At 35.6% G+C, this 22,384-nt stretch overlaps 1 protein-coding gene across 1 annotated transcript in view; it reads left to right on the top strand.

The window, feature by feature from the left end:
• Positions 1–22,384, top strand: part of PATJ (PATJ crumbs cell polarity complex component) — a 304,927-nt gene that overhangs the window by 17,785 nt on the left and 264,758 nt on the right. The window contains exons 2-9 of the mRNA XM_081087464.1: positions 561–616; positions 717–883; positions 3,320–3,514; positions 4,759–4,898; positions 9,081–9,270; positions 11,254–11,382; positions 19,734–19,952; positions 21,893–21,992. Coding sequence (XP_080943590.1) covers positions 595–616; positions 717–883; positions 3,320–3,514; positions 4,759–4,898; positions 9,081–9,270; positions 11,254–11,382; positions 19,734–19,952; positions 21,893–21,992 — 1,162 coding nt within the window. The 5' untranslated portion in view covers positions 561–594. The remainder of the gene's footprint in view (positions 1–560; positions 617–716; positions 884–3,319; positions 3,515–4,758; positions 4,899–9,080; positions 9,271–11,253; positions 11,383–19,733; positions 19,953–21,892; positions 21,993–22,384) is intronic.

Raw genomic sequence — 22,384 nt, 5'->3', positions numbered from 1 at the left:
TCCCTCAACATACTGTTTTTGAGATTCACCATGTTATATGTATCAGTCATTATTTTCCTTTTTACTTCTGAGTATTCTGTCATGTTTACAGATCATAGTTTGTTTATCCACTCATCTGTTATTAGACATTTGGGGTTTTCTAGTTTGAGGCTTTTATAAGTACAAATGCTATAAACATTCATGTAAAGTTGTTTCGTGGGCACATACTTTCATTTCTCTTGAGTAAGTAGGAGTGCAAGTGCTGGGTCGTGTTTAAGTGTATATTTATCTTTATAAGAAACTGCCATTTTCCCAAAGTGTGCCATTTTTCTTTCCTGCTAGCAACATCTGGGAGTTCAAGTTGTCTCACATCTTTGTCAGTACTTAGTATTATCTGTTGTCTTGCTTTCTACTTAGTCATCATAGTGATGTGTACTGGCACCTAATTGTGGTTTTCATTTCCTAAGTGAAGTCTTTTGTTCAAGAATGTTCTTGAGGTTTTCTTTAAATTTTATACAGGACTGTAGACATGTGTACACTAATGGAAAATCATCTTTTGTATTTTCAACTTTTTTCTTTAGGTTTCTTTAAAGTGGATGAAGACAATAATTCAAAATGCCTGAAAATCCTGCTACAGGTATACTGGCTATAATAATTGTACCACTAAATTAATTAATGATTCTAAATCAGAATATAAGATGGAATGTAACTTGTACTCTTATCCTTCTTCAAATAAGATAAACTGCAGGTCCTGCAAGTTCTTGATCGCCTGAAAGTGAAATTGCAGGAGAAGGGTGACACATCGCAGAATGAGAAGCTATCCATGTTTTATGAGACACTGAAAAGTCCTCTCTTCAACCAGATACTCACACTTCAGCAGTCCATCAAGCAACTCAAGGGACAAGTAAGTTGCCCATCAGCGTTTTACTTGTTCATATATTCAATCCAGCAAAGAAAGATAGAAAGGCATAAAGCTAGAGACAAACTGTCTCAAAATACTCTTACTTCAGCAAAGAGGTTGTGTTGGGAGTTGTGACCTGTGGGTATGGTAGGCATGGATAGTTTAAAAATGTTGATAATAGATTATGTGCTTATCTTCAGAATATGGGTTTTATACATTTTTTAAATAAGTAAAGGCCAGATACTTTGAGAATTCTCAATAGTTTCTTCAAAATTATAAAGTAATTTTGAACTTAAATATATTTTCTTCATGAGTCTTCTTTTTTTTTTTTTTTTTTTTTTTAGCAAGAAGTAATCATGCCCTTGTAGCACGTCTATAATAATAAAAGCGTAATATGCTAATTAGACTAGATGTTCTTCCGGACAACATTCCGGGGCTGCTAGGGAAGCCCTGGTCCCGGGTATCAGACTCTTGCACAAATTTCGTGCATTGGCCTCTAGTTATTTATAATTACCAAATAAATAATCAAATGTTATGGACAGTCTGATTAGAAAGTCCTTGGAAGCAATATACCTGGTATTTTAACATTTATGTGTTTCCTCCACTACATACAGCATAGAAGCTAAGCTTGAATAGTAGCTATCCTAAAGGTTAAATTTGGGGATAATTTTAAATGTAATTGGAGATAATGGAGCAGAGTTAAGTGAAAATTAATAAAATTTAAGGGAAAAATGTTCTTTGCTGATAAACCAAAATGCTTGCCCATAAATATTTAGCAAGTGATTCTTTAAATAACTAATTAAGGGTTAAACAATGCTCACATGCCTTTCTTTGAATTTCTTTCTCTAAGTCAGAATTCATACGTAATTTTAGCATTCCCCATATTGAAAGTTAGCTTTCTGTATTCCCTGGTCCTGGGATGAGCCCCATATCACAGCAGTGAATGCTATTTGTAGCAATAGAAATTGGGAAAGGTCACTACAAATGTATCACTCTTAATGGACTAAAAGTGGACTTTACCTACTCCATCATAATCTTTTATATTTATATAGTTTTCTGTTTTTATATACATACTCATATTTTATCCATTCAACTCTAAGTCCCTGTAATCCTTTCTTCCTATGAGTGCTCTCATAGAGTTTCTCCTGGTGTTGATTTTTTCTAAGAGGTCCTATTTACATTTGTTCTTTTTTTTTAATATATTTTATTGATTTTTTACAGAGAGGAAGTGAGAGGGATAGAGAGTTAGAAACATTTATGAGAGAGAAGCATCGATCAGCTGCCTCCTGCACACCCCCTACTGGGGATGTGCCTGCAACCAAGGTACATGTCCTTGACCAGAATCGAACCTGGGACCCCTCAGTCCCCAGGCCGACACTCTATCCAGTGAGCCAAACCAGCTAGGGCTACATTTGTTCTTGATGTTACCTTTATTCTACCGTGTTGACACTCATATCAGCCAATGATATTTTAAAATCAACCCATTTTCCTGTTCCCCATAATTACAGGATTCTCAATTTTTTTTGTACCAATGTTTGAGTGGCTCTGCAACTCATTTGCTACTAATTTTGGATGAGTTACTTCCCTGTGTGCCTCAGGTTTGTGTGTGTGTGTGTGTGTGTGTGTGTGTTTGTGTGTGCTTGGTGTTGGTTTTGTGTGTGTGTGTGCGCCTCACTTTTTAAGTTCACAAAATGAAAAAATAATAAGGCAGTTGTAATATGTAAGAGTTTTGGTATTGTATTTTGCTCATAGCAAGCGTTGAATAAATACTGTTATTATTATTTTTGTTACATACTACCCACAGATCTTTTGTGCCCCCCTACTCCATGGAAATGTACAGATAAATGCAAAAGGGCTCAGTGTCTTATATGCCTGTTTATATATATTCTAGAGGCCCAGTGCACAAAATTCATGTACAAAGGGTGTGTGGGGTGGTCCCTCAGCCCGGCCTGCGCCCTCTTGCAATCTGGGACCCACACTGGGGATTGAGCCCGCAACCCGGGCATGCACCAGTGACCATACTTTTCATACAAGTGAAAGGCATCTTGCCAGGCTTCCCTCGCAGCCCTGACTTTGTCCAGAAGGTCGTTGGGAGGACGTCTGGAAGGATGTGCAGTCTAATTAGCATATTATACTTTTATTATTATAGATCTGTGTATGTGAAGTGTAATGAATTGTTGTACATGCTGTTAACTTGAAGAAAGGATGGAAAGCAGGAAACAAGAACACATTTTCAGCTGTTAAACATTTGTGTAATACTAAAAAAAATTTATAGCCTTATAAATATACAAATTCATGTAACCATTACTTAATTTCTTTCACATGTATATACTTAACATGAAAATTGCACATGATGGGTAAAATATAATACTTAATAAATAGAAATAATTTGTTTCCTATAAGTTTCTGTTGATTCTCTTTTGTTTTTCCCTCCAACAGCTGAGTCATATACCTTCAGATTGTTCAGCCAACTTTGATTTTTCTAGGAAAGGTTTATTAGTGTTCACAGATGGAGCTATTACTAATGGGAATGTCCAGCGGTCCTCTAATAACTTGACTGTATCGGGGTTATTTCCTTGGACCCCTAAGTTGGGAAATGAAGACTTTAACTCAATCATTCAACAGATGGCACAGGTAAAGTTATATCTTGTCATTGAAATATTATGCTTATTTCTCCTGTTATCAGTTAAAAAAATGATACTCTTTTTGCCTTAAAATGTGTTACGTGTTTTGTTTGCCTGTGTTTTTATATTGTTAGGAGGAATTGATATTTCTTAATCTCTGTGTTAAAAATTTATTGGCTTAAAATTATATAAGGAAATATCCATGTGTGGTGAAGAGAGATTTTTAGATAATGACTCTAATTTGACACATCTTTACACTTGTAAGGAAAAAGATTTTTATAGTTTTGATCATAGGAGGAAAATTAATATGTTTGCAGGTGACACACCTCCATTGAAACTTTTAAATTTTATATCAAACAGATTTAATGGGAGTTAGAACTAACATAATTAGGAAAATCTATGGAAACATTTTAAGGAGTAATCCAGTTTTATCCCTAATACCTATTAAAAATTAAATAACAGTTGAATTTTAGGATATGTTTTAAATTTTTCACTTTGTCTTCTAATGTGTCTTAAAAATGAAATGAGTTTAAAAGTTAAAAAGAATCTGTGTAAGGTGTGATAATTAAATAATATTCTTTATCTAATTCCTTTTTTTTTTATTTTAGAGTTCTGTTCCCTTATTTTGACCAATAATTATTTGTGTAATGCTTTTGTGAGTCATGACATTTATGAAGTCCAAATGCGGTTATTAACAAAAAAAAATACTTGTTTGTCATGTGTAGAACACATTTGATTGGTGGCCCTTCCATACTTTTTAATTAAAATAGAATATTCATTAAAATAGGATATTCATTCATCACAATAAAATTAAAAACAAATAATGCATCTGGTTCTGACTTAGGCTAACCATCAGCATATTTTTGATACATCTAATTTGCTTTCCTTGTTTAAAAATTTATTTTGCATCAAAAGAATTTAGATAAATTCTGTATGAAAAAACAGTTTAGAATTCTCTAAAGGACATGGGTATTTTTATCCAGCTGAGAATTTATCTCATAATGTGAATGAAATGTGAAATCACCTCTTCTATTCCCTGAGGTTGCAGAATGCTGCACATTCCCTCTTTATGTTCTCCTGAAAATAATCAAGTGAGAGGATTTCCAGAAATAACTTATTACTGAAATTCTGAGTTTATTTGGTTTTATAGAGATGACCTAGGAGAAGCTGTTTTTGTGCTATTCACAGAATGGCAATTTCAGTTCTTTGTTAAATGTACTTCACTGACTTTTTCAAAAAATTCTTCTTGTTTAGGGCCGGCAAATTGAATATATTGATATAGATCGTCCTTCAACTGGAGGCCTTGGATTCAGCGTGGTGGCCCTTAGAAGTCAAAATTTGGGAGAAGTTGATATCTTCGTGAAGGAAATACAGCCAGGAAGCATAGCGGACAGGTGAGAAAGATGTTCATTTTGTGCTTTGCTAATTTTTTTTTTCCTGATAATTCTGAGAACACTGTTATAAAGAGAATAAGAAACTAGTAATAAAAATAGTAACAATGGCAGCTAATACTTAACTTTCCTTCTTCCTATGCATTTGTCAGGCCTTTTGCAGATATTCTCACATATACTTGTGGCAGCCTTCTAGCTACTGGTATGTTGCTCCATTTTATAGATTGGAAAGCTGAGTTTCAGAGAGACTCAGTGATTTACCAATGGTCACAGAGCTATTAATGCTGGAGCCATATGTGATTCTAAGATCCTCTGACTGCAAAGCTAGTATTCTTTCTATCTCACCACACTCACAATTGAACATGATAGTTTTAGCTAAGGTCTTATCAATAAGATGGAATTATTGAAATTCACATTCTGTATGCTGTGTTGTTTATTAAACTTAAGTTTATAACAACATTTTGTTGGTTATATTCTATTTCACTTTCTTCGATTAAAAGCCTCCTCAAGGCTACGTGATGCCCCTCTATTGCATTTATGCCTTTGTTTTATTTTTTAAGGGGTATGTGCAAGCCTTATATTTTGTCTTTATCTGATTTCAGATTTTTAGTTTATTATTCATTTAAAAAGCACACTATTCATTATGTTACTACCACCTGTTAGAATTACAGCAACAGTAGTACCACTATTATAAAAAGATTTTTAGTTAATAATAATTCTCCATTCATGAGAGATCAATTCTAGTCTCTCAGAAAAAATGTATTTCCATGACTTTGTATCTTTGTTCTTCCATCTAAGGCAGCATTTCCTCAAGTGTATTCTGAGGAAGCATAGCAGTGGTCATATATCTTTGAGAAACTCTATTCTGTTCTTGGATATTGGATGTATATAGCTAGAGTAATCATATAATTTGTTGTCCAAGTTGGGACAGTTTTGGTAGTGAGAGGGTGTACTATTAATAGTGACACTGACACAGCAGGTGTATATTAGGACTATGGGTCACTTAACATTAACTTACTTAAGGCTGTGAAGTTCCTTAACAGAAAACTTATTTAACTTTGGCCCAACTTAAAAACATTATTTTAACTTAAAAAATTATTATTGGACAAATTGATGGTTGCCAGGTGGGAGGTGGGTTGGGGGCTGGGTGAAAAAGATGAAGGGATTAATGAATACAAATTGGCAGCTGCAAAATAGTCATGAGGATACCACATAGGGATTATAGTCACTAATATTAAAATTACTATGTATGATGGCAGGTGGCTACTAGACTTATCAGGGGGATTACTTCATAAGTTACATAAACTGTCTGACCACTATGCTGCACACCTGAAAGTAATATAATATTGAATATCAGCTATAATTGAAAAATAATTTAAATTTAAAAATACTATTGGGATATAATTCACATAACATAAATGTTACCATTTCGTTTTATTTTATTTTATTTATTTTAGTCCTCATCTGAGGATATGCTTATGAGAGAGAGAGAGAGAGAGAGAGAGAGAGAGAGAGAGAGAGAGAAACATTAGTGTGAGAGAGAACAGCAATTGGTTGCCTTCTGCACATGCCCTGACTGAGGATGAACCCACAACCTTACAGTATACAGGACAATGCTCCAATCAATTGAGCTTCACCAGCCAGGGCAAATGTTGCCATTTTAAAGTGTACAGTTTAGTAGTTTTTAGTGTGTTTTTAATAGTCAATCCTTTTTGTAGTTAATCCTTATGTCTCAGTTACTCTGTACTAATTAGATCTGTAATTACAAATGAGGTTAGCACGTCCAAAAAGAGGAGTTTGATACTTGAGCGAGTAAAGAACCCTGACCAAGGAGTCAGGTGGCTTCCAGAGGCATTGGTCCTTAAAGGGACATTTGAAGGGAGACAGTGAGGTCTTCAGAGAGCAGAAGAGGAATGAAGAGACTCTCTTGACAAGTAGCCCTATCGAGTGATGAAACATATCATAACATAAATGTTACCATTTTCTTTGGACCATATAATTGGTTCATGAAACATATCCCTTGTCTTTAGAATGTGGCTGAACTAGTGTGGGAGCTCAGTGCAAGACGGTGAGAGAAGGGACAGGAAAACAGGCCTGCCATGCAGGCCCTTCCACATCATATTAAATGGTCTTGGTAATCAGTTTTTCCTTTGTTCTCAGGACACTCCACACAGAGCTGTGTTATGACTCTTAAGGTCATGGAAATCTATTATTTCTTGTTTAGGGTTTGTTTGTTTGTTTATTTATTTATTTATTTATTTATTTATTTATTTAGTCTATTGATATGACTATGTGATTTTTGTCTTTCAATTTGTTTATGTGATGTATCATGTTTACCGATTTGCAGATTTCTGAATGTTGTGAGGGATAGGCAGGAATTAGGCTCCCCTTGAATGGAAAGTGTAAATATATGTGGTATGGGGAGTTAAATTATAAATAATAGTAGCTGGGGATATAAAGTACAGCAGGGGGAATATAGTCAATAATATTGATTGTAATAACTATATATGGTGCCAGGTGGGTACTAGACTTATCAGGGGGATCGCTTTATAAGTTATATAAGTATATGTCTAACCATTATGCTGTACACCTGAACCTAATATAATAGAGTGTCAACTGTAATTGAAAAATTTTAAAAAAACTTTGAAAGAAATAAAAAGTAGCTGTAAAACTAATTAATTCAACTTTTGAATGCATCAGAATCATATTTTCCAGAAACTAGAAAATCTGAATGTGAGTAAATTAAGGAACAATTTATGCCAAATTAGTTACATCCGGGTTGAAAAGATTCAAGAGCAACTCATTCACTTGGGATTAATTAAGAAATTTCTCCATTGGAGTTGGGGAAATGGAAGTGATCACATTTAAAAAGAAGTGTTTCTTTAGGACTAGGGAAAAATTCACAAGTGACATTGCTCCTTAACAAAATTTTGCTGAATCTGGTGTGACCTGAGAAAAATAAGGGCAATGTACTGGATTTTCAGAATTCAAATTTATGAATTAGAATTCTCTGTTTTGAGGTAAATTCTTTCTCTGGGAGATTTTTATATTTTGAAGGCTAAAAATGTATTTTTTAAATGAAATAATCATGAACAAGAGTTTTTTTGTTTTTGTTTTTTCCTTTGGCTCTCTTTTTGTTGGTCAATAAACATAGATAATTAGCAAGTATTTTTGAGTTGGCATATACTGGCGCAGGAGAGCCTATAAGAATAAACCTTGAGGAATTTTGCAAGTTCGGTTTCAGGTATTACATAAGGATCTCAACTGGAGGGTTGGCACTGGGAATGAAAGAAGGGATGGGTAGATGCAAGAGAGATACACAAGGACAAGGAAGCATTGTAGTAATAATGGGGAAGCAAGAAGAGGAAGAGTGGTAGTTGGGAGATAATCAGGTCAAATACAGTAAACCAGGACAGAGTAAATCTGAAGTAGTCTAAGGATGCATTGCATTTCAGAAATCAAAGAATGTGCTTCAATCAGGCTACTTAAATAAGACGCTAAGCTTGTTCTAGGCTTCAATTTCTGGCCTATACATCATTTCTGGATCATAATAGTGCTCAGTAAATATTGACTAGTAATGCCTTTTTTTTTTCAAAAGAGATTTTGCTCTTTTCTTATTAAAATTGTCCTTTTTACCTTGGTTAGCAGTTGGGAGACTGGTGCTTAGGGGGAGAGAAGAGCTCAGAAACAGACTTGGAAGTAATGTCCGAGGATTCTCAAGGAGGGTTTGGCCTCTATTGATCTGCTGGTGCGGTAAAGCACAATGAAGTACTTCATTATACTGCTAGAGAAGAGGTTATTGATAAATTTGAGAATGTAGTTTCCCCAGTGTGGTAGATGTTGAAGGTAGATTGGACCGGGTTCAGGGGTACAGGGTTCATGCAGTTAAGGGTCTATGCTTGCAAAACCTTGGCAGTGAAGCCTTATGTATTGTTTTTGCTTATTTTTCTAGCCAGATAGCTTTTAAAATGTATGTGTGTTGAGATGTATTACTAAGTTGGTTAATGAGCTAATAAATGCTTTAAAGAAAAGCACTCTAAAAAGCTCCGTTATATAATTGAATAATTTGAATATATGTACTAAGTGAAGTAGAACCACTAAAAAAACTGTTTATCTTGAATAATAGACTTTTAAAAGTCAGGATCTTATATCACTTAAAACAAAATTTTCTTTTATTTCACCAAGGGATCAAAGGCTAAAGGAAAATGATCAAATATTGGCTATTAATCATACTCCACTGGATCAGAACATTTCCCATCAGCAAGCAATTGCATTGTTACAACAAACCACTGGATGTTTGAGTCTGGTTGTGGCCAGGCAACCAGTCCACACAAAAAGCAGTACCAGCCTAACTGATACAATTCTGCCAGAAACAGTGAGTTGCAAATTTGGAAAAATACTTACTTTTGAATTATGCCATTGCTTTTCACACCCGTGGAAGGGGTCATTTGACTTGTCATAGTTTAAGAAAGGTGATCATACTTCCAAATGCAGCATTAGCATAGTAAATAAGATATTTTATGGAGGGTTTTTATTTTGTTTTATTTTTTAAATGTCCTGTGATTCTCCTTATATAGGATTATTTTTTTAACTATAGAGGGCAAATTTAATAGTAGGTATAATTTATTTGGTAATGGAAAGAGTCTTGTGTTCCTTGGTGTTATAGCCAGTTAATTAATTAAGCTCAGAGTTTTTATTAGAGATTTATTATTGAGTATCTTAAGATTTGGTTATTTATTTCACAAATATTTCTGTAAATTACATTGGGTGTTTATAACTAGATTATTGATACTGCACAATGGTAGAAGTTTTTCTCTTTTTTCATGTAAGGATGAAAACAGTTCAAAAGAATAAAATTATATGTCTCTTTTGGGAATCTTTAAACTTGCTTAATAGTATTTTACAGATTTTGGCCTGCATCTTCAGAATGCAAGCTAATAAATCTTATTTTCTTATAACACTAAGTGCTAGCTGATTTATTTAATATTCATTCATTGGTACAAAAGTAAAAATAGACTGGGTACAGTACAAGGTCACAACACATATTAATGTATAGACATTTTCCCTGTTGTAATCAGTTAAATTTATATAGCACAATTTACATAATAACAGAATGAACCAAATGGGAAATTGCTTAGCATGGTGGTTAAGAATAGGGGCTCTGGGTCAGGTTAAAGTGAGTTCAAGTCCAGTTCTTTACTTCCTGGCTGTGTCATACTGGGCACATTTCTTGACCTCTCTATACCTCAGTTTCTTCATCTGTTACGTGGAACGAATAACAGCATCTGCTTCAGAGTGGTATTGGGAAGATTAAATGAGATTGCAAGTGGAGAGCTAAGCACAGTACCTAGTATATACTTTATGAATACCAGCTGCTATTAATTCAAGCATATTTTTATGCATATTTTAGCAAATTTTGTTGTATCCCAGGTACTAGATGTTGTTTCAGGCATGAAGTTATTAAATATTCCCGATATTCCTTGTTATTTTCACATTGCATAGTAACTTTCCACTTTACCTAGAATAGAAAAACTAAGTGATAAGTATGCCCTATGGATCTTGAGAGGGAGAATTTTCTTCTGCAGTTGATTTATGGGAACTTGATGTATATTTCTGATGAAAGCCTGTTAATTAGAGGGGAAATGTCATGTCTCTTAGTCTGATTTGTATAATCCTAATGCTAATATCTTCAGTTGGGCCTACCTTTCCTCTTCCTCATAGGAGTTTATTAAATTAGTCTTATTGTCTTGTGTCCTTCTCATCATTTCCTACTTCACATTGCTGCCAGATTAATCTTCCTAAACCACTGCTTTGTTCTTGTCATTCCCTCTTCTAAAAACTTTTTTATTCCCACTTGCTTATTCAAGCCCAGCTTTGCCCTTACATTTTCTTTTTTGCTTGAATGTCTTTTTTTCTCAGTAGTGCAATTAAAATGCCACCTTTTCCTTGAAGCTTTCCATAATTCTTGATTAGATTTGACTTGTCTGCACCACTTCCCCCCAGTCCTTATAATACTTTGTGATTCTTTTTCAATTCAGATAAACATATATGTTCCTTCTAGGTGCTGGACACTGCTAGATCCTGGGCATAGACTGAGGAACTGGATGCTTCGGTTCTAGAGCTACAGTGTCTGTGACCCGATATTCTGATATTCTGTCTTGTATTTTAATTATTTATATTTTAGTTTGTCTCTCTACTGGATTATGAAATCCTTAAGGGCAGGGATCATATGATGATCTTTACATAACTCTTAGCCTCTAGAAAATTGTCTTGATTAATTGTATGAATGTTTAGTTTGTTGTATATCTGTTACATTAGTAATTTAACTAACACTTTGGCCCTTGCTATTAATTTGTAGATTCGTTGGGGCCATATTGAAGATGTTGAGCTCATTAATGATGGCTCTGGATTAGGTTTTGGAATAGTTGGAGGGAAGTCAAGTGGTGTGGTTGTGAGGACTATAGTTCCCGGAGGATTAGCAGACCGAGTAAGTTGATATTTTTTGGTTTTATTCTGGTTTTATATAATTTAAATTGTATGGCTTGAAATATAACTTTATAACGTGGGTTACAATCAGAAGGTACAGTGGTTATAAATAGTTGTCTCAATTTATGCGGTAAATTTTACTTGAATTAAAAAATTTTGGCATTGTCAAACAAATGACTACACTTTATTATTTAGCACTGTTTGATCTGAAAGTGGGCCTTTTAAAAACTTACCAGCTGTTTCTGCTTAGTTTTACATTGAAGAAAATATTAAATATATTTTAAAAAACCTTTAGTTTTTGGAAATGAACTTAGAAATTTGGTTATGATGCCACTTAATAATGAGCCTATATTATATAGAATGTTCATCATCACAATAATATGTAAATTTCACTGATTAAATTGCAGTTATATACACATTTATCCCTTCTAATAAACATATATAAAAATAAACTTGCTATGCAAATGCAGTTTGAGGCAAATTCAGCCGTTCCCCATTTCTAAGCCAGCTTGCTCCCCATGTTGTACTAATTGTGGAGCTACTAATATTTCTATTATACTTTTAGAATCTATCTGCATTTATTTAGAGCAGACACCTGTCAAGGTCTGAGTGTCTTGCAGAGGGTCAACAAGATCAAAGCAATTTTTTTTTTTTTTGCTGTTAATCCTCACCAGAGGATATTTTTTTCCATTGATTTTTAGGGAGAGTGTAACAGGGGAGGGAGTAAAAGGGAGAGAGAGAGAAACATTGATGTGATGTGACAGACACATCGATTAGTTGCCTCCACACGTGCCCTGCTGGGAATCGAACTCACGACCCTTTGGTGTGCAGGCCAATGCTCTTAATCACTGAGCAACACCAGCTATTAATACTAAGATGCTATTAGCTCTTTCACCATGTTGAAATTTGCACTGATGATACAAAAGCAGTGGCAGGCTGAAACTGCTGGTTCCTTAGTGTGAAACAGGCAGTGGCATCGAACTGTACTAGCAGTCGTCTTATTCTTCTCCACCATGTGCTTGCAGCAAAAAAGAAAAAAAAAAGGCCAGTTTCACTTAAGAAAGTGCAATAGCAATGATTAATTTTGTACATTTTAACCTTTAAGTGCACATGTTTTTAATATTGTGTGACAAAATGGGATGTACCATACAGCACTTCTGCCATATACTGGAGTATGATGGTTGTTTTGCCTTAAAAACATTTGTAAGACATAGTATCCGCTTTTTAAATATTAAACAGCCTTTTAATCTTTAAATTTTGTTTTATTTTAAAACTTTGGCCCTTATTAAAAAATTTGAGATGTAATTAACATTCAACATTGTATAGTTTCAGGTGTACAATGTAATAATGTAATATTTATATGTGTTGTAAAATGATCACCACAGTAAGTTATCCATTACCATATATAGTTTTTTTCCTTATGAAGAGAAGTTTTAAGAGATCAACCAAAGGACTTGTATGCATGCATATAAGCATAACTAATGGACACAGACCCTAGCGGGGGTGAGGGCATGTGCTGGGTGGTGGGAGTGGGCGGGGAGAAGTCAATGGGGGAGGGGGGGGAAGGAGACATATGGAATATTTTCAACAATAAAGAATTTTTTAAAAATAAAATATATAAAAAAATAAAATCTATTCTCTTAGCAACTTTGAAATATATAGTGCAATATTATTAATTAGAATCACTATGCTATATATTATATTTTGTAGCTGGAAATTTGTACCTTTTGATCTCCTTCACCCATTTTGTCTTCCCCCGCCCTGCTGCCTCTGGGAACCACCTGGGACAGTATTTTCATTTTTTTTTTTTTAATATATTTTATTGATTTTTCACAGAGAGGAAGGGAGAGGGATAGAGAGTTAGAAACATCGATGAGAGAGAAACATCGATCAGCTGCCTCCTGCACATCTCCTACTGGAGATGTGCGTGCAACCAAGGTACATGCCCTTGACCGGAATCGAACCTGGGACCTTTCAGTCTGCAGGCCGACGCTCTATCCACTGAGCCAAACCGGTTCTGGCAATATTTTCATTTTTTGAAAGAATATCTGACAGGAAAATTATGATCATTCAGACTTGGGTATTTGACAGATATTTTCTTGAAAATGAATGAAGTGAGCCTGTTATTTCAAGGAAAACAACTGAGAGCATTTGTTAATGATTATGAAATTTGAACTTCCAAACGAGTTAGAATTTTGGAAAATTTGTGCTTTACTGTGCGCTTGAATGTTTTCAATATTTAAAGAGTTCTGATTAGATTGTTGGTGATATTAATATTTTGTAATTAAATATGTCACTATTTGGAAGGTCTTCATAGTTCTGTGAATCAGTATTTTCTAAAGACCAATGTGTGATATGACAAAATAATATATAGGTAAAAGATCCATTCAAGATAGATCAGTAGATATGAATGAAACTGTTTGAAGGTTTCTTGGATGTATTTTCTGATTCTACATGGCAACTGTTCTTTAAGAAACCACTACTTGTGGAGTTCTGCTGTATTATCCAAGAAGAATGGGTTGAAAAGGCTATTAAAACACTTCTCCATTTTCTAACTATGTATTTGATTGAAACCAGATTTTTTTATATACATTAACCAAAACAACATATTGCAACATATTGAAAGCTGAAGCAGATATGAAAATTCAGCTGTCTTCTTTTAAGCCAGACATTGAAGAGGCTTGCAAAAATAATTTAAAACACCACTCTTCTCACTAGTTTTATATAGCTTTTTAAAGAATAAAAAATATATACACCAATATCATATATATTAATGTGTTAAATATGTAAAATCAAAGCACTATTTTCTAATTCAGTAGATATTAATAGATATCGAGGGAGAGATATCAAAAAGCTCTTCGAGGACACATATGTAATACCCTTTGTAATACTTTAAGCAATAAAAAAAAAATACTAAAAAAAAAAAAAAAAGCTCTTCGAGTTTCTGAGTAATCTTTGCGGTATAATTGATACATAATAAATTGCACATACATAAAGTCTACATTTTATTAAATTTTGACATATGTATACTGGCAAGTCTAAAATCTGTAAGTCAGGCTAGTCGGCTGGAAACTCAGGCAAGATTTGATGTTCAGTCTGAACTTTGAAATTTGTAGGGAGGTTAGCAGGTTTTCTGTTATGGTCTTTCAGCAGAATTTCTTCTCCAGGAAACCTCAGTTGCTTTTGTTTGTGTGTTTGTATTGATCTCAGAGAGGAAGGGAGAGGGAGATAGTGATAGAAACATCAATGATGAGAGAATCATTGATAGTCTGCCTCCTGCACGCACCACACTGAGGATCGAGCCTGCAACCTAGGCATGTGCCCTGACCAGGAATGGAACCCGAGATCCTTCGGTCCATGAGCTGACACTCTAGCCACTTAGCAATCTGGCCAGGGCGTCCTTAATAGTTTTTAAGAGTACAAAGGGGTTCTAAGACCAAAAAGGTTGAGAATGGTCATTTTGTGGGTCCTTAAAACACAGCCGTGGCACAAAACAGTCATCTTTGAGGATTTTTTGTAACTTGGAAAGGAATGAGAAATTGTGGAGTATTTTGAAATCTTTTCTCATATCCTTCCCTCCCTCTTTGCCAGTTTAATAGGCTTGGTTGCTGGAATAACATTTTTCAAGATGCAAAGTGGAGCGGTTATTGTGGAAAACAAAGGGTCAATTAAATTTAGAAAACACCAAGTTAAATAAAATCAAATAGGTTCCTTACTGTAAGAATTTTCTGAGCTTTTAATATCCTAATGTGTGTTATGAATTTTCACAAGGAGAATATAATGTGCAGAGTTTCCCAAATTAATCCCTTTGAGACACTGTTGAGAAAAGCCCAGGTCTGATTTTTCACCCTTACCGGAAGGGATTGTTACTGTTTTAGGTCATCAAGGAGGGGGTAGGGGTGTGCCTCTCAGAGTCCTAATGGAGAAGCAAGTGTTTATGCCAGACATTGTTTTTAAGAATTATTCTCATATAATCCTTAACACAGTCATAAATCTTATTCCCAAATTATAGATATGGAAACTTAAGAAATTGCCCAAGGCTACTTAGCTGGAAAATGACAAGGTCAAGATTGAGCCCACAACTGTTTAACTCTGAAGCCTGTGCTTTACTTCTTAAATCTATTTATTCAAAGTTGGCCTTAATGTTGTTGTTTTTCCTGATGTGCACCTATCCGGGCATGGTCATACCTACGTATCATCAGGGAATATAGCCAGCTGTAGGCACAACAGATTCTTGACTCTTTCCTGTAGGGACTTTGGTGAGACCCAAACAGCAGTAGTCACTTCTCTCTTCCATTCACCTCAGCTAATGTCAGGTAGAATCTCTTCAACCGACTCTGCATTGTTGCTAAGTCTTTACAAGTTGTTGCTCATGTAGCCTGATCACAGCTTTAAAAAGATTAAATGGAATATTGCTTTTAATTAAAACATACTGAATATGCAACCTTCATGGTAAGGGAATATGGATGTCTTAGGTCATTAGTTCAGATGTGATCACGATTGACCTTAAAGACATACCTACATTCTGCTGAAGGGATTAATAACTACCACTTTTTCTCAAAGAATATAAAATTGTATGACAGCAAGTTAGAAAAAGAAGTCAGTATTTTTTATTTCAAAGGGTTTCATAAAACAGACCCTTATGTTTCATTTTGTGTACATATAAGTCAATATGTGTAGTTAAAAAAGGATATAGAGTTGAGAGGGTGCAGCAAAGAACACTGAACTGAGGTTACCGTGGCCTGAAGAGGCATCAGACTTGGATGCATTTGAGGACTTGCTTTGCTGTAAGCAAGGTACTAGCCTAAATATTTTATATATAGTATTGAGTGTAATGCTCACAACTCAATGGGAAAGGAATTTATTCCCATTTTGTTTAAGAGGGAGCTGAGATTTAGAATTGACCTCTGGCCACACAGCTTGATCAAAGTAGAGCCAGGATTGAACTTGGGTGTGTCTGACTCCAGTGCCCTTACTTGACCTTCTGTCTACTGCCTTGAACATCATAAAGTAAATGAAATGGAAAAATATTGATTCATAAGAGTTTAGAAGCATTTATTGGAATCTGTCTACAATAACCTATCAATGTAATCAGGGCCGATTCTATAGATAAGGAAAGTATATGTATAGTATCATGTAAGAGGAGCTGAAAGAAGTAACAACTTCCTGTAATCTTCAGACACTCTCAAAAATCCACGGTACCTGAAGCACAGATCTTGTGAGAATTCTCTTCAGTTATGGCAAAAATTTAAAAATTTTTCAGCAGCTGGAAGTTTTTCTTAAAAAAAGTTTCTGCCCTAGCCAGCTTGGCTTAGTGGATAGAGCATCAGCCTGCGGACTGAAGGGTCCCAGGTTCGATTCCGGCCAAGGGCACTGAAAAAAAAAAAAGTTTCTAATGGGCAGTGTAAAACAGCTTTGTTTTGCAGAAATCTCTTTCCTGTGGTCTGCAGTAATTCTAGGCAAATCAGGGACACGGAGTTACCCCCTTGTCTCCACAAGAGGACTCTTACAACTCAGCCCCTTTAAAAGTTGTCATGAATTATTGACTCTTTGGTATGAGGCAATTATAGTATGAGTCATAATAACTATCTAGTAAACTTTAATACTCAGAAAATAATATTACCAAGCATTGGAGGGTGGGTGTGGCCCATGCGGAATTTTCAGTCTAGAAAGGGCAAAGGCCAGCTTGAGGCCACTAAACGGCTGGTTATTCCCAAGCCATTTTGTTTGAGTGAGTCTATAAACAGATATTTCTTTATCCTTAAAAAATCAGTGGATGAGGGCTCTGGGAATTTGACTAGGGTAGGAAAGATATACTTAAATTTAGTACCTTTCTTTAATTCCTTCGGGGAAAGAATATTTTATAAGGTCACTACTTTCTGTCAATGACACGTTGCCTTTTGATTAAAGACCAGTGATAAAAAGCAGCCTTGAATCAAAAGCAGTAATGATTTTATTTTTTGAGTTGTGGAATTATTTGGTGCTATTTTTTAGTTTTTGAAGAAGCAGATTTGATTTCTTTATTTCTTTTATAGAGCAGGCCTGAATTTCTTTAGTTTTCAAATATTTTTGTTTATTTTTTTTATTTTAGAGAGGAAGTGGGGGAGAGAGACAGAAACATCATTGTGAGAGAGAAACATTGATTGGTTACCTCCCTTACACTTCCCAACCAGGGATCGAACCCCCAACCTAGATATGTGCCCTGTCCAGGAATGGAACCTGCAACCTATTTTTTTTTTTAAAATATATTTTATTGATTTTTTACAGAGAAGAAGGGAGAGGGATAGAGAGTTAGAAACATCGATGAGACAGAAACATCGATTAGCTGCCTCCTGCACGCCCCCCACTGGGGATGTGCCCGCAACCAAGGTACATGCCCCCGACCGGAATCGAACCTGGGACCCTTGAGTCCGCAGGCTGATGCTCTATCCACTGAGCCAAACCGGCTCGGCGAACCTGCAACCTATTGGTGAATGGGATGATGCTCCAACTAACTGAGCCACCCAGCCAGGGCATAGGTTTTCAAATATTTTTTGAATTGAAGTTATTATTAACAATAGCCGAACTTAAAATGCAAAGTTATACACACACACACACACACACACACACACACATATGCCAATAACTGCTAAATTGGATTAAAGTATATTTTAAAAACTCTAAGTGATATATATGTTAGTGCTTTCACTATAATAATGTGGTACCCAGTTATGACAGCTCTTTTAATATTTATGCCTCCCATACTATCTTTGCCTATATGCATCATGTTTTTTCTCTTTTGAAAAAAATCTATGGGTTAATAAATATTTTTGTTGTTTGATTAGCGTACACTTTGAATCTTGGCATAGCAATTTATTAGTTATCATTGATTTAAGACTTCTCTTAAAATAACAGAAAGGGCTCTAATGCCTTTTAGTTTTCTTACACATAGACAGGTTATGGAGGGAGAATGCTGATCAGAAAATATTAATTAAATGCAGTATTTGGGGATGCTGGACATAAACAAGGTAGCTGTCATTTTGTTATCTTTCCTATCAATCTAATACTATTTTTACACTTATGAATTCCCTAGAACACCTGTTTTTCTGGAAGAAGAAAATGTTTGACTTTCAGTGACAGATGCAAATTATCTCCATCATTTTAAGTTGAGTTGAGGTAAAATAGGAAAAGTAATAGTGCCGAGGAAGTGACTAAATATGACTTGTGGTGAAGTGCCCTTCTTTGGCCAAGCCAAGTATGAAAACACTTATTTGACATATTCTTTATTCTTTGGTCAGGCCATGATTCTGTTCAAGGATGGTTCGATTTACAGAAGCTGTTTTACCCTTATTTTTCATCATGACCACTGACTTTTTCTTAAGTAGTTGTTTTATTTCAAATTTGTTGCATTGATAATAACAGGATATCAACTTACCAGTGCTTAAAGTAGAAATCCATCAATTTTTTATCCCTTTTCACATAATTATTTCCTCCTTGCATCTATTTCTTTTCTCTGAGTCTTTTCAGTTCTTAGGCTGACAATTTTTTTCCCTTCACACCCCACAACGTGCTTAGGAGAGCCTGTGGACAATTCATTAAAAATACATCTAGAACCTCACTTCTCAACACCCCAACTGCTAACCTAGTCCAAGCTATGGTTATCTCTAGATTATAGCTTTATTAACTGGTATCTCTGTTTCTATTGTTTCCTCTCCTATAGTTTTATTTTTAGCACATAGACTTGAGCGGTCTTGTTAAAACTAAAACAGGTAATATCACTCCTCTGCTCAAAGCACTCAAATGAGTTCCCTTCCTACTCAATTGGAGCAGATGCCCTACACTGCTGACTGACCCTGGCCGTGCTCTCATCTCTTCTTTGACTCCTGTGCTCTTTGCTCATTCTGTTCCAACCACACTGACACCTGCTGTCCCTCGGACATGCCACTGACCTTGCTGGCCTTCAGAGTTTCTACCTTTATGCTTCTGATCTGACCTCCTTCCTTTCTTGATGCCCAGGGATTTCTGACCTCTTCCTTGCATATGTGGCCATTAATACCCTGGCTCTAGGCCACTGGGCATGAAATGATACCCTCAAGCAAATACCTGTTTTAGAATTCTGGTTACTCCTCCTTTTGAACTCTCCCCTGCCCCCACCCCCACCCCCACCTCCTTTTTATTCTTTTTTGCGAGGATTTCTTTTTCTCTGTTGCCAATTCAACCATTCACTTAAAATATTATATATTATTCAGCATTTTTAGATGTCTTCTTTGCCAGCCATTTTGCCACAACGCAAAGTCTTGATGAATTGCTATTAACTAGTGAAGTTAGATCATTGATTTCTCAGAATAATTTTGTTTCTTTCTTGGATTAAAGGATGGAAGACTCCAGACAGGAGACCACATCTTGAAGATTGGTGGCACAAATGTGCAGGGAATGACCAGTGAGCAAGTTGCACAAGTGCTGAGGAACTGTGGGAATTCAGTCAGGATGCTAGTTGCAAGAGACCCAATTGGTGAAATTTCTGTAACCCCTCCAACCCCTACAGCCTTACCTGTTGCCCTGCCTGCTGTGCCTAACAGGAGCCCTAGTTCTGTGAGTACATAAATTATTCTTTCATCATAAATCAAGTACTGGGTGTGATACATTGTAAGAGTAGAAACACCTTCTACTTGAAATGCCACGCTGGTGTGAGGAGTGCCACAATGCCCACAAGTGAAGCAGCAGAAGAGCCTAATTTGGAGACATTGACAAGTTTGGTTTTCATTTTTGCTGTTTCTCAGGGTTAAGTCATTCCACCTCTCTGAGCCTCAGCTACTCATCTATAAATTGGAGAGAAATAATTCTTGCCATTTCTATTTCATTAGATTGGTGAGGAGACATCCAGATGGTGGAGTAGAAACTAAAAACTGATCAATTGTATGACAGTTGTCACTGATAGAAACAAATTGGCCAAAGGGAGTAAACATTAATAATAATATTTATTATGATTAATAATAATCATTATAGTTATATAGTAACAATCATTATTATTAATTGTTGTCAAGTACCTGGAATTGTTCAGGTCATCTGAATTCCTCCCAAGAATTCTAAAAGATAGGTCTTACCATTCATTTAAAGATGAGAAAACAGAAGTCCAAATAAGTTGTTAAAGGTCATATAAAGAGTCGGTGGCAGAGCTGGGATTAGAATTCAGGTCTTCCTCATTCATTGCAAGCTCTTTCAACTATCTCATAAGCTTTGAATCAACAAGGTAATTAGGTAAAAGGAAAAATGGTTTTTTAAAGGGAGGGGCCCAGAGGAAGAGAAAAAGAGGAGGAGAAGGAGGTTAGAAAGCCACTTTCATCTTCATCTAAAGGGGCATTTGGTGTCTTCTGTAAAGTTATTTGCCTTTGTAGTGAGGGAGCAGTGTAACTGTGGTAAGTGAGAATTTGTTGCAATCAGTTGTTTGCTTTCTACTCTTAATGTTTTGAACTGACAGCAAGGCATTATGTTTTTAGATACCTTACTCTTTTACAGAAATATCTGAAATTAGAAGACAAGTAATGAAAATAAGTTTTAGGTCAATATTTTTTGCTCACAATGACTATTACAGTAATTAGCCATTAAAATTTTTTTGTTGATTTTAGAGGTGAAGGGAGAGGGAGAGAGAGAGAGAAAAACATCAATGATGAGAGAGAATCATTGATCGGCTGCCTCCTGCACGCCCCCTACTGGGAATCGAGCCCGAAACCCAGGCATGTGCCCTGATCAGGAATTGAACTGTGACCTCCTGGTTCATAGGTTGACTCAACCACTGAGCCATCGTGGCTGGGCACAAAAATTAGTCTTACCATTTGTTTCTAAAATTTTCTTTACATTTACTTCTTTCACATAGAAATTAATCCTGAATTTTTTTTTTTCATCTTGGCTGTATTAGTTTTCTATTGTTTTGTAACAGGTAATCACAAACCTAGTGGCTTGAAACTACCCTTTGTTAGTTCACAGTTCTATAGGTCAGAAATCTGCATGGGCTTGGCTGAGCTGTCTGCTTAGATTCTTATAAGGCCAAAATCAAGGTGTGGGCTGGCTGGGCTCTAAGTTTGGATGCTCTGGGACAATCCATTTCCAGACCTGTTTAGATGGCTGACAGTGCAGTTCTTTGCAGCTGTAGGGCTGAAGTCTCTCTGCTGGCTGGCAGCTAAGGGCATCTTTGAGGCCCCCTGTATTCCTTCTCACATGACCCACTCCATCTTCAAACCACAAGTCCAGTCCTTACACTTCAAATCTTTTTCACTTCCCTTTCTGCCACCAGCAGGAGAAAACTCTGCTTTCGAAGGGTGCTTGATTAGATGAGGCTCACCTGGATAATCTCCCTCTTGCCATGTAATGTGACAAACACAGAAATAACACCAGGGGTCAAAAGTCAGGACCATCTTAAAATTCTGCCTACCATAGGTGCTAAAAAAATACTTGACAAACCATGCACAGATTTATTATGAATGCAGTTATGTGACTAAACATTATGTATAATTACAATTATTTTTTCTTTTCAGGACAATTCTCTTTATGAAACTTACAATGTTGAGCTCATTAAAAAAGATGGACAGAGTCTTGGGATTAGAATTGTTGGCTATGTTGGAAGTGCTCATACAGGTAAATGAATCATTTCTATTTCATATTTGGAAATAGTTGTAAAGGGTATTAAGGTTTCTAGACAGTGAAATTAAATGCCTGCAAATTTTAACTCCTAGCGTGCTCTCAGTGCACTGGTCAAGGCTAAGATAGATATATTCTGAATAGTGTGACTCTTACATATTATGACATTTTACATGCGATAAAGTAAAATGACTATTGCATATGTTTCATATTATAAATGTCAAAAAGTATTACTATTATGTTTAATTACTAAAATAATAAGATAAAACAAATACTTCAATTAGGATTCTTTTCCTTTCATATAAAGGGACTACATTGTAAGAATAAATACATAGCTGGGTAGCTCAACTGGTTAGAGTTTTGTCCCGATATGTCAAAGTTGCAGGTTC

This window comes from Myotis nattereri, assembly GCF_964212035.1.
Source record: "Myotis nattereri genome assembly, chromosome: 3".
Classification (NCBI taxonomy): domain Eukaryota; kingdom Metazoa; phylum Chordata; class Mammalia; order Chiroptera; family Vespertilionidae; genus Myotis; species Myotis nattereri.
The sequence above is the reverse complement of the archived record's forward strand: the minus strand, read 5'-3'. Positions and strand labels throughout refer to the sequence as shown.